Source organism: Fimicolochytrium jonesii (genome assembly GCF_025526975.1).
Source record: "Fimicolochytrium jonesii strain JEL569 chromosome Unknown EV422scaffold_35, whole genome shotgun sequence".
NCBI lineage: Eukaryota > Fungi > Chytridiomycota > Chytridiomycetes > Spizellomycetales > Powellomycetaceae > Fimicolochytrium > Fimicolochytrium jonesii.
In genome coordinates, this window is record NW_026515702.1 from 89,089 (window position 1) to 114,595 (window position 25,507).

The 25,507-nt window shown below is 55.1% G+C and overlaps 9 protein-coding genes and 2 non-coding genes across 11 annotated transcripts; 8 read left to right on the forward strand and 3 right to left on the reverse strand.

Annotated features, from left to right (window-relative positions):
• Positions 1-829: 829 nt before the first annotated feature.
• Positions 830-1,108, forward strand: EV422DRAFT_501046 (Rotamer strain As A determinant of protein structural specificity; the record flags this gene model as incomplete). The annotated part of the gene is made up of 1 exon (XM_053068168.1): positions 830-1,108. One exon carries the CDS (start codon positions 830-832, stop codon positions 1,106-1,108), a length of 279 nt encoding a protein of 92 aa, XP_052921559.1.
• Positions 1,109-2,724: 1,616 nt separating this feature from the next.
• EV422DRAFT_544854 (ribosomal protein S27-domain-containing protein) lies at positions 2,725-4,160 on the reverse strand. The gene is made up of 3 exons (XM_053071428.1): positions 4,004-4,160; positions 3,279-3,495; positions 2,725-3,185 (listed from the first exon to the last, which is right to left on the reverse strand). The coding sequence occupies exons 1-3, from the start codon at positions 4,007-4,009 to the stop codon at positions 3,154-3,156; spliced, it is 255 nt and encodes an 84-aa protein (XP_052921560.1). The 5' UTR covers positions 4,010-4,160; the 3' UTR covers positions 2,725-3,153.
• A 2,438-nt stretch (positions 4,161-6,598) lies between these two features.
• EV422DRAFT_501055 (FAM72 protein-domain-containing protein) lies at positions 6,599-7,771 on the forward strand (the record flags this gene model as incomplete). The annotated part of the gene is made up of 4 exons (XM_053068172.1): positions 6,599-7,165; positions 7,254-7,288; positions 7,369-7,443; positions 7,546-7,771. 4 exons carry the CDS (start codon positions 6,599-6,601, stop codon positions 7,769-7,771), a joined length of 903 nt encoding a protein of 300 aa, XP_052921561.1.
• Positions 7,772-8,706: 935 nt separating this feature from the next.
• On the reverse strand, positions 8,707-8,778 carry EV422DRAFT_t143. Its single transcript has one exon. It is a non-coding gene; the product is annotated as a tRNA-Pro (tRNA).
• A 663-nt stretch (positions 8,779-9,441) lies between these two features.
• EV422DRAFT_544860 (uncharacterized protein) lies at positions 9,442-10,834 on the forward strand. Its single transcript, XM_053071429.1, has 3 exons — positions 9,442-9,863; positions 9,932-10,135; positions 10,211-10,834. Exons 1-3 carry the CDS (start codon positions 9,567-9,569, stop codon positions 10,565-10,567), a joined length of 858 nt encoding a protein of 285 aa, XP_052921562.1. The 5' UTR covers positions 9,442-9,566; the 3' UTR covers positions 10,568-10,834.
• On the forward strand, positions 10,835-11,814 carry EV422DRAFT_544870 (uncharacterized protein). Its single transcript, XM_053071430.1, has 4 exons — positions 10,835-10,933; positions 11,005-11,296; positions 11,376-11,471; positions 11,549-11,814. The coding sequence occupies exons 2-4, from the start codon at positions 11,162-11,164 to the stop codon at positions 11,618-11,620; spliced, it is 303 nt and encodes a 100-aa protein (XP_052921563.1). The 5' UTR covers positions 10,835-10,933; positions 11,005-11,161; the 3' UTR covers positions 11,621-11,814.
• Positions 11,815-12,298: 484 nt separating this feature from the next.
• On the forward strand, positions 12,299-14,551 carry EV422DRAFT_544874 (uncharacterized protein; the record flags this gene model as incomplete). The annotated part of the gene is made up of 5 exons (XM_053071431.1): positions 12,299-12,688; positions 13,092-13,396; positions 13,474-13,558; positions 13,641-13,956; positions 14,077-14,551. Coding segments are annotated over 5 exons (1,462 nt in total), but the record flags the coding sequence as incomplete, so codon positions are not given.
• A 2,875-nt stretch (positions 14,552-17,426) lies between these two features.
• On the forward strand, positions 17,427-17,498 carry EV422DRAFT_t137. Its single transcript has one exon. It is a non-coding gene; the product is annotated as a tRNA-Pro (tRNA).
• A 3,569-nt stretch (positions 17,499-21,067) lies between these two features.
• EV422DRAFT_501052 (acyltransferase-domain-containing protein) lies at positions 21,068-22,349 on the reverse strand (the record flags this gene model as incomplete). Its single annotated transcript, XM_053068171.1, has 2 exons — positions 21,068-21,876; positions 21,998-22,349. The coding sequence occupies 2 exons, from the start codon at positions 22,347-22,349 to the stop codon at positions 21,068-21,070; spliced, it is 1,161 nt and encodes a 386-aa protein (XP_052921565.1).
• Positions 22,320-23,611, forward strand: EV422DRAFT_280154 (uncharacterized protein). Its single transcript, XM_053065949.1, has 2 exons — positions 22,320-23,014; positions 23,090-23,611. The coding sequence occupies exons 1-2, from the start codon at positions 22,770-22,772 to the stop codon at positions 23,460-23,462; spliced, it is 618 nt and encodes a 205-aa protein (XP_052921566.1). The 5' UTR covers positions 22,320-22,769; the 3' UTR covers positions 23,463-23,611.
• Positions 23,612-23,637: 26 nt separating this feature from the next.
• On the forward strand, positions 23,638-25,460 carry EV422DRAFT_623275 (uncharacterized protein; the record flags this gene model as incomplete). The annotated part of the gene is made up of 2 exons (XM_053074217.1): positions 23,638-24,126; positions 24,441-25,460. The coding sequence occupies exons 1-2, from the start codon at positions 23,761-23,763 to the stop codon at positions 25,458-25,460; spliced, it is 1,386 nt and encodes a 461-aa protein (XP_052921567.1). The 5' UTR covers positions 23,638-23,760.
• Positions 25,461-25,507: the final 47 nt, after the last annotated feature.

Sequence of the window (25,507 nt, forward strand, 5' to 3'; positions counted from 1 at the left end):
CGGAAACGGAGAGCGACACCGAACTGCGTTGGGATGCCATTCTGTTCGAGTACCGCCGCCCGACCGAGCGTACATAAACCGATCTTTGCTGCCAAGGTCTTGGAAAACCATCACACGCTCTTTGATTGCGGAATCGGAAACGAAAGCACCGTATGCTGGGTACATTAACTAACAGGGTGCTGAGTAGTTGACATCACCCATCCCCAACGCTTGTGCGCCATTCTTCACAACGAGAAATCTATAAAAGCACCGATTCCGTTGCACTTGTCATCATACGGGCATTAGAAAGGCTTGCAGAACCCTTTATGCGTTGCCTTTCGGCAAAAGAGGTCTCGCGTGTTCGTGTCTCCCGAAGTCCGTAGTGTAGCTGTTTATTCTCCATCGCCCTTACATTTCTTTCAAGTTCTCCAGTCCATCCTCGTCGTAAAAACTTCAAGCGATGGGAGAATACGATAACAGTTTCCTTCCGCTGTGATAAAAGTCCGGTCTGGCTGTGGTTATATCACCGTGTGTCACTCATGTCACCCTCCTGGCTTGCCTACGATCCCTCCTGACAACTCAGAAACCGGCTTTTTTTCCCGGGACTCCGGTCATGAGATGCACGCGCAGCCGTGAGGGGACTGGGCTCTGAAACCTCCCACAGACCCCAGACAAACTCGTCCCAAACGCATCTCTCCTCTTTTCTCTCTCTCACCCACTCCCCAGAACTCCTCAAACGAACGCGAAGCCCAAGCCCAACCTTCACCCGCATACATCCCAAACAAAGTTTCCAAGAACCGCCGACTCCTGCGTATCAACCCCCCACAAAATGGCTCCTCAAACTCCTCAAATGACCTCCGCCGGCAAGCAGACCGAGCCCGACAATACGAAAGGCCGCCTCTTCGTGCAAAACCTCCACTCCAAGAAGTTTGCGGTCGACCTTTCTCTCCGCGACAAAGTGAGGGACGTCAAGGCTCAGATCCGCCACCACTGGGGACTCGCTGAACACACGCAGGCGGTCATTTTTGCCGGGAAGCAAATGACCGAGGATGATCGCATGTTGTTTGAGTATGGGCTTGAGTTTGGGAGCATTATGTACTTGGTTTGTCCGCTTCCTGGAGGAGTTTGAGATGTATGTGTTCGTCGTCGTACCGCTCACATTCTTGGCCTGTACGCTGACGATCATCTCTGTCCGTTCAATGTAGATGGGGAACAAAGCCTCTTTGCAGGAAACACAGCAAAAAGCATGCTCTAGCTATTCGCAATCTCCTACTATTCTGATATCCACATTATCTTTTTGGCGTCGTTGTACCATATTCGCGGCGTGCCCATCTCTGTGTTTTTTGGGCAATCGGGCATATCCCGTCATTGCGTCTACCTCATAGCTCAAAAGAAGTTATAGGAAGCATCCCCCTTTCCTTTCCTCGTATCAGCGGGATCAAATCGTTGCTATTATTGTATCTTACAAAGTGCATGAATGTAAAGAATATATCAACGATATGTCGAAGAGCTCGAACCAGAACCCAAAAAGGTGCTGGATGTGAGCCGGTTATGAGGCATTCGTCGAAGACAGCGAGTTGGGCGATTATGGGGATACACCAGCGACGCTGCATCTTCTGGCACGCCTGCATCACAGCGGCAAGGCGAGGAAAGAAGGATATGCGACCATACATGGCGCCCAGTCTCCTTCATTGGATCTAGTGCCGGAACGAGCTTTGCCCCTGTAAGAAGCGGTTTTGGCCAACTTCCGCAGAGGTGCTTGCTGTTTGATCAGTATGAAACGTCTCTTGTGTGGGTGGTAATCCACGCACTGAATTTGACAATAATTTGACAGCGTTATCGTAGATTCCGGCACGCTGTCAAATTCAGGTCTTCCCATGCTTTGCCTGGCATGGACAAATTCAGGTATAATCACGGGAAATGAAATGACATGGACAAAGAAAGAATTAGAATGGGATGGAGACATCCTTGCTGGGAATGACTCGGACATGACAGGACTTGGCTTGCCACGCGAGCGTAGGGTGGGATGACAAAGCTGTTGTCGCTCTGCTCCAGGTGACCTTCGACTGTGCTTCAACCATTCCGTGCCGACCCTATAGTAGCTTTGGTGCACCAGAAGAGGCTGATGCTGTCATGCGAGGAAAGGTTGAGAGACGAAAACGAAGACTGGCGTTGGAGTGCTCGTTCGCGACCAACCTTGTCACGTGGTATTGAGGTCTGGCTTTCCTGTCTTCGAAATTCATTCTTTCCCGAATTGGGAACATCGACAATGGACCATTCAGGATGGTATAGGCGAATACGGCAGGCTAAGATGGTTTTATGCTTTACTTACTCTCTGTTGGAAGGAGTTGTGTTCCCTCTCGTCTTCGACCAGATAAAATGGCAAATGAGGAACGTCCAATCTGCAAGATGGGAGGGCGAAGCAGGGAAGAAAGTGGGCAGCCATCTCCAGAAAACTGCCGTGGGAGGCAGACAGCGTTTGTTGAGGCAGTTGAATCCCAGTAAGTCGTTGGATACCTTCCAGATCCATTTTCGGGATGAAGGCGAAGTGGTCCAGAATGGACCGCCTGATGTTGGCTCTTGGGTCATGGCCTACGTGAGAACTTTGCAGGGATATGCCTACGGACAGCTGATGTTCCCTTCCGTAACCCCATCGGCTCAACGCTTGATGGCGGCCACCGCAGTCCCTCGCTCCCACGACCCATCAGATCAATAACAACCGACAAACACTCACAATCCAAAACGTAGATTTCAATCCGCTTCTTTCTATTCACCATCGAATCACGAAAGGGGGGAAATAAAGAAACACCCATATAGGGAAAACGCGACAAAAAAGGTGATGTACAAGAGACGCCAGGTGCCTACCCCGCACGGTGAGTTCAAGGGCGTGGCGTGGCCGTCTATAACAAGGGCACGCAAACCCATCTTTCCCTTCCTCTCCCATTCTGAGAATTCGCTACAACATCAAGGAGGTCTTCAAAATTGATATGGAACGATACTGTGCAAGACGAGGGCGATTGGGTGTGGGATGTTGTGATGACGTGTAATGTTCTGGATGTTAGCCGGTGGGAGGATCCTCGCTTCAAGCGAGAAGGTATCGGGCTGCCGAGATTGCATGCGGGGAGGATGTGGTGATATGATATGCGTATGCTTCAGGAGGATGCTGAGATTTGCTTAACCGGACTTTTTGCGGAACGAGCATCCCTCTGTTAAAAACACACAAGAAGTTCGTGAGTTTGAGTTCCATATCCCGTTGTCGCATAAAATCTCCGCTCCGCAGCTTTTCGTCCGATACATACCAGTCAATCTTGCCTTTCCTCCCGTAGGCTGGCACAGAACAGTCGCGCAGCTCCCGCAAAGGACGACGGTTTGAGCGTGGCTGAACACGGTCGTGATGTTAAAGCAGCCCGGGCATTTCACATCCATGAAGTAAGAGTTGGGGCTCTGTACGAGACGTTTCAGCTTGTGGCGACGGGCCTCGGACGCGGCGCTGGGGTTAAGAAGGTCGACGGCGAGCTATAGAAAAAACATGAGAGATGGGAACGTTAGTTATTCGCGTCAGAGAGTGCGTGCGAGTATGTTGACACCAGGGAGGTAGCAAGTCGCTCATTGCGCCCCTGGATGCTCAAGATCACATGGCGGGATCAACGACGGGAACAAATGCCCCAAAAAGTACGGTGTACTGCAGCATGAAGTGCGCGTGGCGCATAGTCACTAGAGCAATAGTGTACTTTTGTTCCAACCATTTACGGTCATATTCCTACGTGCCCGTAGCGTAGATTCTATAGAGCGCCTATGTACTAGGTACGAACGATTGCGAAATTGCGGGATGCATTCGAACGCGGAATGACCGGCCAGCAATCGAGCATAGGTCTTGTACGATCGGGCGAATCGCTTCCCCAGTCTACGCATGTGGTCGATATCCCCTCCGGAACTCAATGCACCGTCGACCCACATTCCCGCGCCATGCGGAGTGTCCACCTCAATCCCGCCAGTTGAGTCGAAATTCGGCACGGATACTTACAGTCATGTTTGTTCGTTCCTAGATTCGTTGGATGGAGGTTGCGTTGGTGTGTTGTGCTGTGTGCCTGACGATGCGATGTGCAGGTTTGAATAGGATGGATGGACGGATGGATGGATGGATGGATGGACGGACGACCTTTTCAACGTCGAGCTTGTCCTCCAAAGTCGCCGTGGGAAAGTTTCCAGCTTGCACAGCCACCCACGCTAGCCATTACATATCGCTATGCTATGTTGCTTATTTGGGATTATATTATTTCAAATCGCGCCATGGAATCCAGATGTTCCGGAAACGCGGCGAGTGGAGCCGGCAGCTTGGTAGTTCAACATTTTTGGAAACCCATTTCGATGGCGAGTGAAATTGGGCGACGACACTCGTCGGTATGGAAGAGCTGCATGCCACTTGTGCCAAGAGAAGTTGCCGTGCCTTTATATGTATGAGGAGTCTGCGACGAGAGAGTTGATGCATGCCTGGTGAAGAAAATCTCCTTGGAAAGGATCTCCATGTGGTATCCTTTCGAAGCTTGAGGCTCATACCTCTGTGGTCTGTGGTTCTTCGGGAAAAGAACAAAGCAAGGGAAAAACAACTTCCAGCATTCTCGTCGTTGGCGAAAGTCATGACCTTGTATGGTCTAGGCATCTTCACTCTTTGCGCGCCAGGCGGAACACCCTACACCACAATGTTAAGTGGACTGACATCCTTCACCTATCCTCACATCCGTCGTTTCGACCAATTGAATGCTCGAACGCTATACTATGATGATACATCATGCTAAGATGGCTGAGAAGTGCCTCGAGGCGGTCGGCTCTGAAGCGACCGAAAAGGCAGCATGCAGTCAATCCACGTATTGACAGGATGTCGGTGACTCATCACTCACCGCGCTGTCGATTTTGCGATGGTGGGAAATCTCCGCTTTCCGATCACAAGAGCTCAGAAACGACACAAAAATCGTGGAGGCTGCAACGCCAAATTCCAAGTTCGAGAAGCTTGCGAATGCCAATGATGCACGCCCAGCTATGGCTGATGAAGGTCAGAAAAGTCTTGATGGTAGGCTATACGATATTTCGCTGTGCGGCTGAAGGCAAATGTCCCGAGTTGAAGTTCGGCAGACACCGGAATAAGCGAGAAACGAGCAAAGCTGATGTCCTGCCTGTAATCTCTGCCGCCAGAGCGCTAAATCCGTAGCTGACAAACCCCGCTCGAAAGTTTATAAGTATTGAAAGCAAAACTCCGAAATCCAAAGAAACCGTTCAAGTCCACTCCGCCTCGCCCCAACTTCTGTGTGCGGACACTTAATCGGAAACACAGCGTTACGCCTATCCTATTTTGACATTCCCACCCTTGAGGTCCACCCCACTATTGTGCCAACAGGGTTCCATCTCCACCTTCCATGTCCCACCCCCGTAAAACTCTTCCAAAAAAGCCGTCACGCGATTGCGCAACTCCATTCTCCCCCGCGCACCCCTAGAACCCAGATCCTCTTACGCTTATCCCCACCCTCCACCTATTCTATATCCACTCCCAATGCGGTACGGCAATGGAAGGAATGGAATGATGTCAGAAGAAAACCTCCGGGGAGGGTTATTCGTTCTGCGAACCCCGACCGAAGTGAACAAGGAGTCTGGGCGGAGACGGAATTGGCGTGGCATCGACAGTGGGAGAAGAAAAGCTTATTTTTGCGATTTGAGACTTTGGGACGGTTTCTGTGTTTTGAGATTTCTGTCTTCTGCGCTTTTCCGTTTGCGATTTCGGTGGTGCTTGGGTTTCCTTCTTATTTCAGTGATTCTTGCTGTCGCGCGAAGGTTCTGAAGACACTGTTTGGGTGAGACAACGACAGACGAAAAGGGCGGACCAGCGCACAGAGGCTCTCGTAGTGTTCCGAATCGCTTCCCCGACCAGTCTGTGCGTTACTACGAGGTACGTCGGATGGACTGAGAGGCCTGACGAGGGACGACGACCTTGGGCAACTCTGTGGATGCACAAGGGAATGGGCGAAGATGACAGGGATCGAACCACCCCAGCGGCGGGAATACAGCCCCACATCCCCACACGATATTCTTGGCACTAAAACCGCAAGCTCTCTATTTTCTGCAGGCTTCACAGGGCTCAGTTATCTTTACAGTCCGGTAACCACTCCCGTCGCATGATATACCCCACACTTCTTCCCTGCCCCGCGTCGGTACGCTTGCATCCCCACCGATCGGAACAACTCTACAATCTGCATCTCAAGTTCTCATAACGCCCAGCATCCCATCCACTACCCCGAACACCCGCACAAACATGTCCCACACCTACGCCTCCACCTCCCGCACCTCCAGCGCCTCCACCCGCCCCTCCCCATACCCGAGCTCATCCCCCCTCTCCATCCCCAACTGGCGAGCCACAAGCATCAACACCAACACCAACACCGACCCGTCCACGACCGCAACCGACACGAATACCCCGGGGTCAGTGTTGACGACACTCAGCGCAATGGCAGCTCGACGCGCGAGTAACTATCTCCCGCGGTCGTTCTCTAATCGGGGAACGGGGACAGGGAGTGCGGCAGCAGCGGGTGATGCAGCACAAGGACCGGAAAGAACGCGGAGCTTGAGGGCCATGTTGGCGGACGCGAGGGCGGAGTTGGCGAGTAGGGAGAGGGGGAGGGGGTTGCTGCCGCCGCAGCCGAGCGCGCAGACGGAGCGAGTATGGCAAGCGCCGCCCACTCAACAGCAGCAGCAGCAGCAACAGCAGCCAGCTCCGTTCGCGCGGTACCTGAACCAGCAACACAGCGCCTCGCTCGCCCAGCCTCCGTCCACAGCGACGCCGTCGACCACCGCCACCCCTCGCCATCTGCAACACCAGCACCAGCACCAACCGTACCTGTTCTCCAACACCCCGGCGTCCACGGCGCATGCGCCAAACCCTTCCTCGACTACCCAGACATCGCCCGCTTCGACTACACATCTCCCGACCCGCACATCCGGAACCAACACCAGCACGAATACATCAGTGAACGTGAACGTGAATGTGAATGTGAATGGGACTGGGAGCGTGAACGTAAACACGGCAACCCACCACCACCCGCATTTCCGCAGCAAGCGCGTGTGCACGCTGACCTGCAGGCATTGCACGAACGAGGTGTGCTCGAGGGGGATGAAGGCCATTCTATTGGGGGATTTGAGGGTACGTTCGTTCCCATCCCAAACCCCACTTTCCTTCTTCTCGTTTCGTAGGTTCCCTAACCGATCTTCCGATACCTCCCCCCGCACAGGTCGAGCTCTTTTCAACCGACTCGCCACCATCAAAGTAAGCTTTTTCGTAACATACCGCCGCCGTTATTCCCGGCAGTGTCGGAATTTTAATTGTTTTTTTGTTTCTCGCATCAGGGTTCAGTTGGTCGAACTGGACTACATGACCCGCAACTGCAGATGCCGGATCCGTGATGTCGCTTGTCTAGGCTGGTACGTCGTGCTATTCCCCCTTTGCCCGTTCCCCTCCCTCTCACCCTCCTTCTATTCTAACCCTCTCCCCCCCCCCCCCTCTCCCCTCTCTCCACCACACAGCGGCAACGTCATAGGCTACCACGTAACACAACCCTGCGACCGCTGCCTCGAATCCTGCAACAACGGTCATTTCTGGATGTTCCTCTCCGAGGGCGTGACGAGCACGGATCGGATGGACCTGTCCGGGACGAAGCACCTGGTGTGGGCGCAGCTGCCGGTTGTTGAGATGGATGCCGGGGGGGCGGGAGCGAGGGAGAGTGTTGGGGAGGAGGTTGTTTGTCGTTGATGGGTGGGGATTGGAAGGGGTGGGGTGATGGGAACACTTTGGCTTTGGGGGGGGGGGGGGGGGGGGGGGCAAAATAGGCGCGTCTGATACACACATTTTCACCCTTCTCGCTCATGTCGCTTTTCTTTCTTGTAACGTAAAAGACGGGCCCGTAAACGGCTGCGACGAACAAAGGACACCCGTAACAGAGCGACTCGTGGCATGTGCGCAATCCTGGTCTTGTTTCGAAAATGCGATCCACAGCAGATGTGGCATATTTCTCTTACGCTTTCGAAAAGCACTTAAAATATCTGATCAACGACTGCTGATGCCGAGTCCGCAAATGTCTCCATCTCAGATCGACAGGGAAGGTAGAAGCGGAGGTAGTGCAGCTGTGTTTCGAAGTTCGTATATACCAAAATGTTGCGCTACCCCCACGTCTACCTTGCTGTCTCATAGCGACCCTCTCCGAAGCCCGCTCGCTCGCCCGCTCGTTCACGCGATCGCCTAGCCATATGCTGGCCGCTTTAGCCTCCCGTCCCGTTCTTTAATCCTTCCTCCGTTACACCGACTTCCCGGCACTTTCCTCAGCAGCTGGCGACATATCAAACACCACTACCGCGGCCGGAAAGTGTTCCCTAACTTGACGGTTATATCGTCTTTAAGGGCTAGCAAGTCCTCATGAACGGCGAGGAAGGAGATGTTGGTGTTGTCGCGGGTTCGCCGAGCGGTTCCGCGCGCGGTAAAGTGCGTTGTTGCGTCGGAGGTGTCGATGTCGATAGCGATTTGGATGAACATGGCTCTTTCCACTTCGTCGTGTGCGTGCTTGAAAGAGAGAAGAATATGGAGACCTTGTGTGCATGGAGCTGCGTGTATCCTCACCACGAGTGAACGATAAAGGAAAGAGGGCAAGTCCGCTCCATTGGCCAAAAATCGACCAAGAAAAGAAACCGTTGGGGCTCGGCCGGGAATCGAACCCGGGACCACCCGCACCCTAAGCGGGTATTATGCCACTAAACCACCGAGCCTTGGATGCTTCGGCTAACAACTTTTACGTATACAATCGTAACGCGTGTGTCAGCGACTTCGGACACGAAACGCGTCGGCGACGACCTCCAATGGACCAGCATCGCGATTCGCCACCGATGCCTGCCTTCAGAAAACGCATTCGGTAACCAGTTTCTGCGGCGTCCCTGAATGCGAAGCCGCCATATCGCGTTCACGTTGACTGGACAATCGTGAGCAGGATTCGTTGTCTCGAAGCATTCACTTGACCGGCGGCGTGCGCTGGCCTTGTCAGCGTTTCGGAGGTTTGAAGCCTATCCTTTCTCGAATCGTTACTATCCTCAGGGAGGGGGGTCAAATGACGCGTTCAGAGGAAAGGGCCGTCGCGAGCGTACGAACGAATGCTCCGATATGGCCGATATTGCGGTTCCAAAAGCTCAGAGAGAACCGCCGCCTTCGGCGCAGACACTCGGGTCAGTTTCCCGGTATCTGCTTCTCAGAGGCGTGCGCGAAATCGGGGTTCACTCGAGGATTTTCATTGCTATAGGAAACCCTCCTTGGGAAGCAAAAGTCTTTGCAGACTTGGTAGCAACGGGATCCTTGGCTTAACATCTGTCCCTGTCCTTTGAAGCCTTGACCTTCGAACGTGGGTGCGGAGATTCTTGCGACGCGTTCCCCTTCCCCCAACCTTCTTTCAACCTTCTGTCGTTCTTTGCGACGCACAGCAGCCCAGACAATCGAGGCCTGAACCATTCCCCCATAGTAGCAGTGCCCACTCCCAACAGTGCATCCCTCGGACTCCAGCACCGAAATGCCCTCCAACCCCACACCCTCTGCATCCGCCGCCAACCCACCTCCTCCTTCAACCACACCCCGCTTCAACCAGTGGCACAACACATTCCCACCCATCAGACCCACCGCCAAGACCCGAGCGTCCAAACGACCGCGCGACCGAGATGATGCGCCCTCGCAGGAGACACGGGCTGGAAAATCTATCGCGAGGAGGGTTGCGGATAATGGGGTGATGAATTGGGATGCGTGGGATATGGATGCGTGGAAGGGGATGAACGCCGGGTTTGATATTGATAACGAGAGAACAGATGAACAGGTCCGTCCCACCATCCGCCCGCTTTGCCGACATCCCAAACGGGAACTGAATATAAGACTGGGGCATAGGAAGCACCAGAGACGGACACGACAATGGTCATGCCATCGAACCCCATCACGCAGGACAGAAGCAATTGGCTCGTCCCGCAGGTGGTGAAGATCGGGGCGGTCGTGGCTGCGAGTCAGATTACGGTTTGTTCTCGCTTTTTGATCTCGCATACCGCCGGGCGTCTTATTTTGTTTTTTGTGGAATTGTTGGGTAGTGCGTGTATGGTGAGTGGGGATATCGCTAGAGATGGAGACGACTGGGGGTACATGGGCTGAACGGTATGTTTTTTGCATGCACAGGCCGGATCGTATCCATCGGAAAAATCTTCCATTGCAAACCGAAAGGTAACGCACACACCCGGCATCATACATGTCGCAAACATCCAATTCCCCACCTATAGGAACAGACCCCTCGCCCGTCCTGCACACATTCATCGTAAAAGACGACGTAAGTTCAGCACCGTTCGCATTTTAAAAGTTCAGGGCAACAACTGGACCCTCACAAGTTCGTCATGCAAAAAGACCGGGTTAGCCCTCGTGAAATGCTACGCGAGCACTCCAGAACGCGAGCAGGAACTGGCGGGTATCTCTGTACGTTACCCCATGATTACCCATAACATAAACCCACAAACCTCATACCTCCCCTATACAGCTTAACGCAGTCGTCAAAGGTAACGTGCCCTCACTGCTCTCATACCCTCATCACCAGCATGTCATATATCCTCCCCAACAGTCCAAGCCTCCCAAACCTACCACACCCACCGGTCCCCATCCTCCTTCACTCCGGGGCCCACATATGTATCCCAGCAACAGCGACGACACACGCACACCCAACCACAGATAGAATTCAGGATAACCAAAAAGGACCCCTCGGCGATGTTTGAGCGGGTTGGGGAGGGGATCGTCAATGTTGGTGCCGCTGTGGGTACTGGGGGTGGGAGGAGGGTATCCGTGAAGGATATTTGTTTGGGCGATGGGGGAGAGGGTGGGGGCGATATCGTATTGCTGGGTTTGGTCGTGAAGGTACCTCTTGACCTCTCAGTTGTTTCTTGGAATGACTCCACTCAGCTACTAATCTGAACGCATGGACATAGATACGCCCACCCGCTGAAGATATGGGTCATGATCGACCGGTGAAATTGGAGAATAGGAATGGGAATGGGGAACTTGGGAGACGACCGTGGGTGGTCACGATGGCGGACGAGACGGGGTCTGTTGAGTTTTGCTTGTACGTGATTTCCGCCCCTTTGCATGTTTCTCGGTGTCTTCGCATTTGGTATTGGCCCGGCCCGTTCCCTCTTCATTGTATCTCTTCTGTTTTTCTGCAGATGGGATGACCGCTGGTGTCGCGACTGGATACCCTCGTCAACCGTCCTTTCGATCAGCGTACGTCCTGCACAATCCCCCTTCCATTTACCGTGTCCAGCACCCCACGACGAATTGACGCTCGCCAATAATACGACAGAATCCAAAACGAACAACCTTTCGCGGCCTAATACAACTAACACCCTCGGCGACGACCATTGTGGATGTGCTTGAGGGGGTGTGTGATGCGAGCGAGGTAAGGTGGTGTTTGTCGCACGCGGCGCATCCTTCGGACCTATACAATGGAAGGGTGATATATTTTTTTTTTACCAGTCGCTGAAAGCCGCGTTGGCGTTCGTCGAGGGGTGTGACGTGCTGGAGGAGGATGGGGAGGATGTTGTGTGAATGACGCTGAGATGCTGTGATACTTATGAATGGGAGGGGACAGGATGGGCTCCCTATTATTCGGAGTAACCTATTTGGGATTGTCGGAACGGCGTATCCGTCGTGCCCTTCTCGTCCCGCCCGCAAGTTCACTTTGTATATACATTCATGAATCCCCGATGTAACTCTTGTTTGGATGGGAATATGAAGCCGACGGCATCGTTGGTACTTTGAGTTTGCGGGCCCCCCTTTTTTTGGACGTATTCCTAACGACAGGGGTTCAGCAGCCCTTGTTTTGTGGTGCGATTGCGACGGCGACTGGCATTTGATGTGCGGAAAAAGGTCCGAGATGTCCGGAAACTTCGACGCGTCACGAACGCGTTTTCCTGTTTCTTGAGTTTCTGGGCACGCGTTACTATCCAGCTTTCCAATGCCCCTTAGTGAACGAACGAACGCGTTGTGTCCTCCATTCGGACAACGCGTGAGATGGAACGACATGTGAACATGAGCTGCATGTCCGAACAGCCGCGTCACGTGACTGCTAGCTTCGATGGGGGTTGGGCATGACATCACGGAAGGGGGGCGAGCACCAGCGCACGTCATTCTCTGACAACTTGCAACTTTCACATGCGATAGGGCGCTCTGTGTGAGAATGCGAGATGCGCAACCTCCAGGAATTAATGTCAATGCGACGGCCGGAATGAATGAATGCGGGGACTCCCTCTGTTTCCTCACTCCAGATCCACACAAAGAACTCGAGGACTTCCTCCCTCCCCCCCCCTCCGCCGCCAGCCAACCGCTCAGAAAAACTACCCCGAAAATGTCAACAACACACCAACCCCCACCAACAGAGGAGGAGGTCCCCAAAACAGCCTCACCACCACTCTCCCCATCCTCCCCAACCGACAAGCATGCCACCAGCACACCCACCGCCGATACCGCCAACACGTCGCTCACTGCTGACGAAAAGTTGCCCGAGAAACAGAACACAGCGAGTTTGTTGATGCCGCCCAGTCCGAGATCAGTCGTCCCGCCGACCCATTATGTCCCGCCGGCGGTTGAGGGCGATACGCTTAGTGTTGGTGAGAGGTGGGTAGTGATGGGAGGAGGGTGTGGGAGCGAGGAAGAACTGGGAGGAGGAGAAGGAGGAGGAGGAATGGTGCTTGGATTGAGAAACGCGAGTGAAGACTAGATAGGAATGCGGGCGTTCGCGAGTTCTAAGCTGCGAGCGAAGCGAGCCTTGGTTTGCGATGAAAGCCTGAGCGAAGCGAGTTCTGCGCCACAGACGCAGTACCTTGTGAGCGATAGCGAACAATAGTTGTTTCCTTATGTCTTCGCACCCAACATACTTGTCGGGGGCGGATTGAGCACGCTGTTTGTTGTCATGCATCAACCGACCAACACATCAACCAGAAAAACAACCATCGCGCTGATCAATTCACCCCATTCATTCATTCACTCACTCCATCTCCCTCCCTCTCTCTCCAAACAGCGCAGCAACAACAATCCAACCCCGCCCCTACCCCACCCGCAAAATCCGCCGCCCATCCCAAACCAACTCCATCTGCTCCGAAGTCTCCCGCCTCTCCTACATAACTCTCCCAGGGTCCGTCATCGGCGACGACGGTTTCGCCCCCGGCGTGCTGTTCGAGTACTTCAAGGGCGAGTTCACCGGTCTTCCCGATTTCAATACCCTGCAAGCACATTCGGCCGGCGTGATGAAGAGTATTGCGGTGGATGGGGAGACTGAGAGGGAGGTGTTTGATCACGGGTTGAAGAGGGCGAGGCCGACCGAAGGTATGTACGGGGATGGATGGCATTTGCTGCGATCTCGCCGATGATGTGTTTTTTCTCACATCGGATTCATTTTTCAGTGGGAAACTTTGCGGTGCGGTACACGGCCCAAGTGAAGATCCCACACGCGGGTCCATGGACATTCTACCTCGCCTCAAACGACGGGTTAGTTCTCGTCTCACACAGGGCCCATTTTCTCGTTCTTCATCTCTCACACCCATTTCTATTCCCAAAACGCCATCAACAGAGCAGCCCTCTACATCTCAGGCAAAAAAGTGATCGAGAACGACGGCTCGCACTATGTAACCGAGAAAGAAGGATCGATCAAGATCCCCGCACCGGGTTACTACACCTTCAGCGTGTGGTATTTCCACAAGAACGGGAAAATGATGGAGGGTGTGCGGACCGGCGCGTACCTGACACTATCCTACTACTTTGCCGGGTCCGGATGGCTCCCCTTCCCCACCGACCGTGTATCCAAACAAGTCATCCCGGACTCCGCTTACGTGCATAACCCGGCCGACGAGCGTGTTGTGAGGATATTGGATGCTAGTCGGGCTTTGGTATGATGATCTCTCTGTCTCCGGTGATGGCGGGGATACTGTCTTCTCCCCGTTGCTGTTTTTGTGCGGTGTTTGAGCTGATTTGCGTATTTGCGTATTTTCGTTTTTTTTTTTTCCAAGACCTGGGACTTACCCGACGCGACGGAAGACGCCGAAACCACCATCGCGAACCTCGAAAAGGACCTGCGGGATATCTCCGACCGCCTCATCACACTCCAAACGGCCCTGGAGCACTCCCGCCGGCACACCGCGACCCTTGTCCGCGCGCTCGCTACCCAACGACTGTTCCGCCCAACCGAGCAAATCCTCGCGGACTTGGACACGAGACAGGGGGAGGATGAGTGGGAACTGTTGCATGCGCGGCAGAAAGAGTTTGTGGAACAGCATGTGGGGGATGTGGCGAGATTGAAGACGGGGTACTTTTTTGCGTTGGGCGTGCATTATAAGCTGCAGAAGGGGTGTTTTGGGTTCAGTATACAGGTATGAAGCGGGGCGCGCGACCAGTGAAGCCCTTCGAAGCTTGTCGTTGTTTGAGGTTCTGATTTAGTGTATTTTTTATGTTTTTTTTTGTTCAGGATGCGTTTGAACAATGCACGGCGAAGAATGTGGGCGTGCAGGATTGGCCCGGGTTTTTGAGGGGGGCTATGAGGAGTCCCGGGGATGATACCACGAGTCCTGGGGGTGTCAAGAGCCCCGGGGTCAAGTCGCCCAGGGTGGAGGTGACTGCTGATGTGGATTGAGTGTTGGATGGCGGGTGCCGAATTCCTCTGGAAAGGGGGATACGTGCCCTGTCTTCGTACAAGTGTATTCAGCACACGGGGGCAAACCGGCACCATTGGGGATTCATTTTTCATTTCACATACACACGCGCCGCTTTTGTCGAAACACCTACCTGCCACCACCCCCCCCCGGTCGAGGTTGTCTTACTACGATTCCACACACCCGACATTTTTTCACCGAAACTCTTGAACAGAAAAAACTAACCACCCCGCCTCCCTCCGCGCTAAGTTTTGCCCCCCCCTGCCTTCCCGAACTCCCACCCATCGCAACGTGCACACCTACGGGACCGCAACGAGGGTTGTTCGCCCCTGTAACCCGAGTCGTCCCGGCCAATGCAGGAAATATAGTTTGGAGGGATATTCCATTTCCTCCCGTCAGGTCGACGTAGCACTTCTGTTTTTTTTTGTCTTGTGCGGGACATATACCATCTGCATTGCCTTGGGATATTTTTTCCTTCGTTGTGGGATTCAAGAGTTTGCGGGAGGGTTGATAGCACATCAGGGAAAGTCTGAGGGAAATGCATCCGCAGTGCGCTTTGATGAGATGAGCGTATGGTTTCCTAAGCAGCTTGTGTGCCAACACCCATAGTGGACACCGGCCGCCAACGCTCGGCCCCCCGTGCCAACTCAGGCCATGGGGCAGTCGGAGTTCACAAAGGTAAAACGTGCAGCCCTCGCCTCCAATGCGCTCGTCTCCAGCAGCTTCCGGTGTCCGCACAGCTTTCCGAACATCCCATGAGGCGGTGGTGAGTGATGGGATACCGGGCAAGAGCGGGCGGGAAATGGGTGGGTCGGTGGGCGTGTGGATGTGGGCGGGTGTTTGGAGCGGTGGGGAAAGGTGGGGGGGAAAGCTGCGAGGATGACGGGAACCAGTACTGACCGGACGGATACGATCCCGCTATGCCTCCGCCCGCCGAGTTGCACCCGTGATGAACGACCCGAAGGATTCCGCACCCCGGCCGAAAAGAATCGCACCCATCCCCTTTTGTCCCGAGTCCCTCGATTGTTCGCTGAAAACAAAGGACTGTTCAATCGACGACCCCCCCGATTGTACGAAAAAAAAAAAGTGAGGCCCGCATTGTTTGGTTTGGGAGAAGGATAGGTTTTGCATTCCTTCGGGCCTGGGTTTGTGGATTGTTTGAAAAAAAAAAAAGGTTGCAATCCGCATTCTTCCTTCGTCGCTGATTGTTTTCAGTAAGGCTCTCAGTTGCCTGTCTGGCGAACGCGTCCCCAAACGCGTTACGTACAGTACCTACTATGTACTGTACAGTACACGAGCCGCGCCCGCTTGCGCCAAACGGTGATGCGAGCCGGGCATCGAGCGTTGTGGTGTTCTTGAGTTTGAGTAATTCTCTGGGAGATGAGAGCACATGGTAAGTTCAAGGTCTCAATGGTTCGAAATGGAAACGGTCAAATCGGGCAGCCTTTTCGCCACCCACCGGGTCACTACAGGCCACGAACAAGAGGGTTTCATTTCCTAGGGCTCGCGGTTAGTTGTGCAAACTGGGCTTTTGATGATACGTTATGACGATAGCGCTGTGGTCTTGGGAGTCTCACTTTGCCACCCAGACCGATGATGTGTAATGGACTGGATGGTGGACTTTGGCTGACCACGGCTTTCAACGCCCGCCGGGCTCTGCAGAGGGTCACCTTTCCTTGCGGTGTGAGCACTTCCGCGGCATATGCGACTTATATGGAACATGCGTTCGCTCCGAAACAACTGCCTCCGTCCAACTGCTAAGTAAGAAGTCAGGAAAGTGTCGCCGAGTAACTCGGCCCAGTAGATCGGCAGTTGTGACTATCTCGCCGGACGTCATCCACGGAGCTCTACTCGCCCACGAAATGGTCTAGATTCAACAGCCTCCTTATTGGCTATCGACTGTCGCGTAAGGAAGGCGGATTGGCGATGAGCGCGGGGCCAGAATATCGCCGCGTGCTATGGGATCCGGTTCAGCGCAATGGGAGCCCACACCGAAGAAGGAGCAGCAGCGCGAGTGTTGTAGCCGTCGCAGGCCGATCTCTCCGGTTGGGGCAACGCGAGGATATTTGCATGCCCTTTATACATGAGCCGAATTTGTCGTTCCATCGCACATCTACGCGCATATCATCCCGGGGAAGAGGAGGTCGGCTAAGCACAGCGCGAAGGGCTGACGCACGATGCAAGTACTCTTCTCCTGCAGGCAGCAGAGGCGTTGGAGAAGGTATCACCGCGAAGAGCGCATCCACTCTCGGCGCAATGCCCTGGGAAACGGCAGGAGAGAGTGCAGCGATACCCATCTCCCAATCAGACAGGTCCTGGTCAATCTTTGTTCCCCGGATTGTTCGGAAAAAAAAGGCCGACTTGGTGATATATTATCCTTTGTCTCCGCATTCTTGCATTCTTGCATTCTGCCTTTGTCTCGATTGTTTGCAAGGAAAAAAAGAAATGAGATGAATCATGAGATTTGATTGTGTCCGTTCTCGCTCCGTTTGCTTAGGAGAGCCCTTTTGTTATTGTGCATTCTTGAAAAAAAAAAATCACGCCCCTTGCCTGTTGTCGCATTCTTTTTCGACTCCAAACCATTGTTGCATGTTTGGTTGTTGGCCGGGTCCGGAAAAGGTTCAGAGGAAAACGCGTTACACAAGTAGATAACGTGTCCCACAAAACGTCTTTAGATTACGACCGCACAATTAGAGACAGAAATATCCAAAGGCTCGGTGGTTTAGTGGCATAATACCCGCTTAGGGTGCGGGTGGTCCCGGGTTCGATTCCCGGCCGAGCCCCAATTACGTTTCTTTTTGTTTTATCAGTTTCCAATGTTTCTGAGCTCACGCGAATTGACAGCTGTCGAATCTTTTTGAGACGACGAGGTGGAGGAGGAAATGGCGCTTAGGAACAAGAAGCGAAACGGGCCGAAGAGATGTCAGGAACAACTAGCGGGCGGGTTTCGTTTTCTTCAGCCCGTTTAGGCCTTACGTCGTTCAAGCGTATTGTCGTTTGGAATCAAGCCAGGCTGGGAAAAGAAGACGGGATTTAACCTCAACTTTAAGCTTATAGCCGGACGGCGGCGTCAAAGGAGGGCGGAATCTTTGAAAGTGAATGTGTGCGGGCGGAGGCATGGCTTTTTGATACTTTTGGATGCAGAGTAGCTCCAAGCGGGGTCGATTTCGTGGCAAGACGCAGAGTAGGAAGAAACTCCCGCTGTGGGGGCAACGTACCTAGGAACCTCGGATTAGAGTTAGATAGGCGAGAGAGAGCATCCACATCTGCGTTATTGCGATACCAGTGGTGAAAACTGAAAACCCCCATCGACCCAACGGACCTTCACCCGCGAAGCGTGACCCAATATCCCGCATCTCATCAGTGCTACCCCCAAATCAGAAAACCAAAACCGGTGCGCCCCACACCCCAAATATGCCGCACCCCAAATCCCCCACAACGTGGTCCAGCGACGTCCCCGCTTACACCATGCCCCTCAAAGGCTCGACCGAGTCCCTCGCCGACACGCTGGACGACGCGTTGCGGGCCGCAAACGGTGAGGACCCTGTCTCCTCCCCCACCGACGACGACGAGGACACCGCGCCCCATCACCCCACCAACAGCGTATTGCGCCCGGTATCAAGCGCGCACCACAGGAGTGTGGGAACTCTCACGCGGGGAGATGAAGCGCGGCGGGGTCCGGGGAGTGTCGGAATCCTGATCCACAGCGATGCAGGGAGAGCGAGCCTCGTCGGGGTCGCGCGTGGCGGGGGGTCAGAGGTGTACCGGAAGCCCTTGCACGCCGGCGACGCGCACAGCAAGAGCCTGGACAAGATGACGAGCCAGCTCGGGGACGCGCTGTCCAAGTCCGAGCGGAACCTGTTTGCGAGCACGGGATACCTCGCGCAGGCCAAGCTGGCGGCGATGAGCGGGGGAGGGTATCAGCGGGATGCGAGGGAGGAGGCGGCGGCGGGGGAGGTGCCGGCGAAGAGCGGGCGGAAGGGGGGGAGGGGTGGGAATACCACTACGACCACCGCACAGCAGAATAATATGAGCAGTAACACGGGGCTGCCGCTTTCGAACCTCACGCCCAGGCAGCAGCGGCAGGAGACGGAGAAACTGACGCTGCCTGATATTGTGCCGGCGGCGCGCGGGGCGCGGCCGGATTTCGCGATGGTGGGCGCTGCGGCGGTCAAGGCGGCGCAGGCGGCGATCGCGAAGGGGGAGGAGAGGCGGAGGAGGGGGGAGGGTGGCGGTGGTGGGGAGCTGGTGAGGGCGGGGCGGGGAGCGTCGTCGACGGCGAGAGAGGAGGGCGAGGGGGCGTTGACAGCGAGAGCGAAGGTTGGTGCCTCTGATTTTCGTTCAGTTCTAGATGGCCCGTCTCCTTCTCTGGGGCGTGGGAACTCATGCCCTATTCTTGCCCTCATGCCTCCCAATAGTCAATAACAACCCTGACAACCCGCCTAAACGACCCCTCCCACTTCCCCGCGTCCTACAAGCAACGCACGGAAGCGCAGCGCGAGCGGCGGGAGAACGTCGCGCGCGCACAGGCTGCAAATGAAGCGCTGGCTGACCGGTCGCGGCGGAGATGTGATGCTGGGGGGAGTAGCGATGATGTGAGAAGTGGGAGCAAGAGGGGGTCGAGTGACGATGTGCTTGTTGGGGGGGCGGAGGTTTTGTCCAAGGTTTGTTTGGGTTGGTGAAGGGGGATGTGGTGTTTGATCGAGGAGGGAATGGTATGATTTGACTGAATCGGGACGTGCTATTGACATCGTTCTTGCCATCGCAATGGGGCAGAAAGCGGAGGAGGTCGTACGCCGCTTGACGGATCCCAAGTAAGCTTCTTACCTCCAACATTACCCGCGCATAAGCTCAAGCTGACCCCCCGCGCGCCGATCTTTTCCTTTTCAAGAAACTACACAGGCACACAGCTACGGCGCTCGCAACCGGACCTTTCTGGGGCAGGGGGAGGAGGTATGTGTAGGGGTTTCGCATTTTGTACGTTCGTTCATCGGATGCGGCGGGGGGTCGGGGGGGTGGGGGGGAGAGAGGGATGAGATGGAACACGACAGGAAAGGACAAGGGAGACGGGGGGTAGTCGCCAAGCTCACTCCTATATACCCCGTTTACTCCTCCTCCGTCTCCAACATCCTCCCACGACCACTGGCCAACACCCCCCCTCCTTCTCTCGTTCCCCCAACAACCAGACGCCACGTCCGCCCACACATCCCCGCGCTCGTCGCTCACACTCCACGACACGACCAACATTCCAAAACATCGGCCGGCGGGCAGGCCGCGGATCGAGGTATGTAGGGGTGTCATGGGTCATCTCGATTTTACAGCAGCCTGATAATGTGGGTGTTGTTGGTGCAGTTTTTCAACACGTTCCTGAAACCAGGCGTCATGCCGCCTTCGGCGTCGTTGCCGAAGTTGTCTACGGGAGGGTGATGGTCAGATCGACCTTACTTCCAACTCCCAACCGGACTCCGGCCCTGCACGACTGCACGACTGCACCCCCCGCCCTCGCCTTTTCGCTCAACTCTCCTGCCTCCTCACCCCCCTGTCCTTTCCCCCTCTCCCCGTCCCATGAAACCACTGTACATATCATCTTCTACTCCATGATATCTCCGCCTTACGATTGAACCCAACGCAAACAAAAAAGTGATCGCGTCACACACGCGTAAATAGGGATTGACTAGAAGTGGGTAACTCGTGCTAAATGTGAGTAACTCGGGTTAGGGTTAGACTAGTTAGACAGCTGCCGAGCGGAGCGGGTAGACCCTGATTGTAGGAGGCCGGGTATGGCCGACTCACCGAAGGCAAAGGGGTTAGGTTTGTTAATCAAATGGTTCACTTTGGCTGTAAAAAAGTCTTATTCTGGAGGTGAGCTACCCACATTTAGCACGAGTTACCCATTTCTAGTCACGCCCGCGTAAATAGAGAGGATTCCGTAAGCGGACACTGGACTGGACGCGTTTGTTTGTCCGAACGCCTGAGGGAGAGGGAGCAAGAGAGGAGGCTGGAGTAGGGAGGGGCGAGGGAGCGGGGGGTTCCAATGCAAAAGGGGAATACCGGCATGCCCTCGTGTCCTAACACCATCGGGCACTGGCAGCGACGTCAACGACAAAAACAGAAACCGGGGGTGGGTGGGACTCCAAAGAATAACACGGGTCCTTTGGCGCAACACTGTATTCGCGTCTCCGAGTCCCATTTTCACACATGCACAGAAACGAAGAGCGAGATGCACAGAAACGAAGAGCGAGAAGGAAGAAAAAAAATTGTGCGAATTTCTATCCAAACAAATCCTAAGATACACTTCCACATACACTATATACAGGCCGTTCCCTATCTCACGAAGTCGGGGGCTTCGAATTCATATCCACCACCCCCACAGCGCCCTCGCAGCCAAAAAGCCGGCCGTCAGCGTCGCGAGCAGGGCAAGGAAATCGGTGGCGCGCGGGCGGGGTTTGATTATATGTTGGCGGTGGTCGCGTAGCTTGGGTTGTTGTGACGTGTGCGTGGGTGTGAGACCGGCCGAGGTTGTGTGGTCCGGAGAGGCGGCGGTGTGAGAAGAGGCGGCGGCATTCGCATTCGTCGTCGGCTCGTCAACATCGTCCCCGCCAAACCGCCCATCCCGATAAAACGCGCTCATGAGCCTATCCTTCCTCAAGAACCTCTTCCGTAGCCATTCGCCGAACCGTTTCGCCTGTTCCTCCTCCTCCACCTCCGTAATCTCCCCGTCTGCCTTTTCAAACCCCGGTAACCCGGCTACCCTAACCCTCTCCACATGCACATGCACCCTTTCCGGCCCCCTGGCCTCAAAGAACACCCGACTCAAACTATAAACCTCATACGGCGTCTGACTCGCTGTCAACCCTTCATACCCAATCGTCACATCATAAAGATACTCACATCCGGGCTGCAGATTGCGTAAGCAGAAGAACAAACCGGTGGATTTGGGGATCAAAACGTGTTGCGGGTCGTCAGGTAGATCCATCTTTTTGGCGTACGCGCGCGATTTGGATTTCGTATCGTCGGTGATGACGGTTCCCTCCGGGAAGATGACGAGCCAGAGTGGGAGGGCGTCGCGGGAGGCGCGGTGGAGGATGGTGGAGAGGGTGGATTTGTCGAGGGACCATTTGCGTGCGAGGAAGATGAATTCGAAAAATTGCATGCCCCATCCTAAAAATAGAGGAGGGAGGGTGTGTGAGTGGGGCGGGTGGTCTTTAACGACGATATCCTGATCTGAAGTGGGTGGTGGGATGAACAACAATACCCTGCTCGCTCCGCTCGCGAACCTTACCAAAGACGGGAAAATACTTCAAGCTCTTCTTCAAGATGATCTTCAAGGACCCATGAGCCCCACAACTCCAAGCGACAATCCAAAGCCACCACCAATCCGAATAGATCTGATGATTCGCCATGATGACCTTCATCTCGGGAATCGCGCCACCCCTCTCCTCACTCAGTGCCTCCCACTCGCCCGTGACAACAATCTCCACCCTCCCCGTAAAAACCCAGGTCAGGAGCACGATCAATTCCCCAAAAAGTTTCTGAGTCCACTGCATATACTGTCGATAGACTCTTCGCGAGATGGGATGAAGGATGAGACCCGGGAACTGGAGGAGGTTGATTGAAGCGGAGGCGGAGTCCATGAGGAGGACGAAGGAAAAGGTGCGGAGGTAGTAAGTTGCGTAGGAGGCGAGGAAGGAGGGGAGGGTGCGGAGGGTGAGGGGGTCGTGTTGTTGATGGAGGGCGGAAGTTGAGGTTGGGGTTGGGAGAGATTCGGGAAAGGCTGTGGAGTTCTTCAGGGGGTGGGTGGTTTCGGTGGTCGTGTGAACGTCGTCGTTTGCGTTGGATGAGAGGGAGTGGGAGTGGGAGTGGGCGTTGGGATAGGAGTTTGGAGGAGGGGCGTCGTCGCCGCCTGCGGTTGTCGGATCTCCTCTTGCGGTGTTGTCTCTGCGCGACATAGTATGTGTGGTGGCGGTGGCGGGCAGGGAGAGGGAGTGCAGGGAGGGGAGGTCGCTCAGTGAGTGAATGAGTGAATGGGTGAGTGAGTGCGCTGTCCGTTGCCAATGCCCGGTCGTTTGCTGGTTGGTCTGTTGGGGGGGATGAGGAAGTTCCCAGCGCCAGTTGTGCGAGACGGAGACAGACAGTTGTTGGGGGAGGGAGCGACTGTCAGAATCCAACTGGCATGCGCAGAGGGAGCTACTATATCCACTCCCCCTTGCCCTTCATCACACAAGGCATATGCTTGCTCCCTCACTTCATATTCATGCTCCGTTCGCTTATTCCGCCTCGTACCCATGCGCACGGATAGGTACTACGCCACTTGCACTTGGTTTATTGAGATATGGGAGAGGATACAGATTGGAAACGTCATTTCTACAACTAGGACTGACTATGCGTTTGGAAGCTACCTTGTTCGAAGTGATGCGCGACTACGATTTTGTCGATGGTGCTTCTCATCCCTGCGTCCATGGCGGAGACTATGCTGCGATATCGGCCTGCGTGAGACCTACGTAGTTTCCCTTTCCGTTCTTTCTTGCTTGTTGCGTTGCTTTCTTCGTTTCCCTTTCTTGCTTTGCTTTCCAATAAAAATGACTCGCTGCACTACGGGAGACTTGCACCATCACACTTCTCGCAACCCCTTGCTCTCTTCTGTCAACCGCTTGTACAGTATATACAGGAAGCTTTCGCTCCCCCAAAAGGGAATATGGAGAAGAGGAGGGGAAGGGAAGAAAAGTGAATATCCTGTCAGTCGATGAGTCGCGCGATCCTGTCAAAAGAACACTCTTCTCCCGCGTCTCCCCCCCTTGCGACTCGGCCTACAGCACTCCTACTGAGGCCAACGTCTCATTTAAGTGGAGTCACTCCAAATCGTGGGAACCCGGTCATATCCGTCACATGCGTCAGCCAAAAAAATGTGGAGGAGTCGCCGCGCCGCAAAATGCTGGACGGAGGCTTCGAAGGTGGGACTATAAAAAGGACGTGTGATGCTGTAAACGACGGGGACCAGGACGCCCCGATATCGAGAGATACTCAGGGAGAGCAAGACAATAGAACATGACGGTCGACCACACCCCGCAGCCCAAGTGCCGGATATCCAAGACGTACCAGGGCTACGTAGCCCGTATCGTCTTCCCCGAGCCATCCACATCCTCCCTCACCAACGCCCCACGAAAAGATGCAACAAAACCCACCCTCCTCCCAAGCCCCATCCTCATCATCGACACCTCCCTCTCCATGTCCCACCACGCCGCCCGCCTCATTCGTCAGATCCTCTCCACAACATTAACCCGACTGGGCTACCCATCCACCACGGACGTGCACATCCTCACCTTCGAAACCACCACACACCACTCGCTCCTCCTCCTGTTCTCCCTCCCAACCTTCCCACATTTCGGCCAAGGCAGCACCTACATGGCCCACGTTGCTCGTGCCCATCCTCACCGCCGCCGAAAAAAACACCAGTTCGAGTTATATGATACTTACGGTGAGCGATGGGGATGTATTCGACCAGGAGCGCACACTGCACAATGCAGGTGCGCTGGTCGAGGTGCGGGATCCGTTCGCACGCGGTGGGGTTCATCACGTTTCGAGATGGGCTGCCGGACACGAGGGCGTTGAGCAGTTTGCTGCAGTTGGATAATTCGGGGGGGGGGGGGGGGGGGGGGAGCGAGGTGAGTGTGCGGGATATGATGTGCGGGTGGGAGGATGAGAGGATCGTTCGGGAGATTGTCCAGGCGGTTGGAGGCGCAAGAGGGGTTGGGATGGGTGTGCTTGTTGTGGAGGGGGCGAGGGTGCGGAGGTGGCCGTGGGAGGCTGTTGGGGACGCGGAGTGTATGGTGAAGCCGGAGGGCGAGGAGGTTGTGTGGTTGGATGCGGTACCCACGAGGATGACCGTCGGGGGTGTGGAAGTAGCGGTGGAGGTTGCGGATTCCGTCATGGACCGCGCGGGGTACGAGATGGCGTTGGGAAGACAGATCGAGGCGTTCCTGCAGCGTGCGCGGGTGTTGAAGGTCGTCGACACCGAGGCGTCCCAGCAGCAGCTGCAGAAGATGTTGGCCTATTTCGACGAGTTGGACCGGGCGTGGTTCGCCAGCGAAGAGAAAATGGCTGCCGAGAAGGAGAGTGAGAGGGGTGAGCAGCAGGTGAAGGAGCCATTAACCCCCCTGGCGACCCGCTCGCAACGTCTCCGCCGCCTGCTCACCAAGACCATCGGCAACCGCCTCGCATCCGTCGTCAACGACACTCGCGTGGGTGCCATGAACGCGGCCCAGCAAGCCGACTACCTACGCACCGTCAGCGTCACCAAGACCACAAAGGGGCTCGCCAAACGTGGCGCTACTTCCTCATCGTCCTCCTCCACATCAACAACCGCATTCGACTTTGACACCATCGCCCGCGCGGAAGTCCGCGCCATGCACGCCCACATCGCCTCCCTATCCTCCATCGACGACTCCCACCACGCCGTCTCCTTCTACTCCCGCGCAACCACCCTCGACGGCATCCGCACCGTCGCCTCCCTCGCCGACGCCCCCGAATGCCTCGACACAGCCACCACCCCGCAGATCCTCGAACTCTTCAACATCGTCGGCGTCCCCTGCGCCGCGCCCGTGGGGGACTACCCGGACCCAATGACCTACCGCATCCACGAGATATTCCCCGTGTGCATGGTCAGTCTTGCCGACGTACTGACCTACAATTTGGAGTCCGGCGGCGAGGACCTACCTGACACCCGCGACGAGCAAAAGAATCGATAACGTCGTCCCGGTGTACGAGGACGCGCGGATCGTCGCGTTTCTTCGGA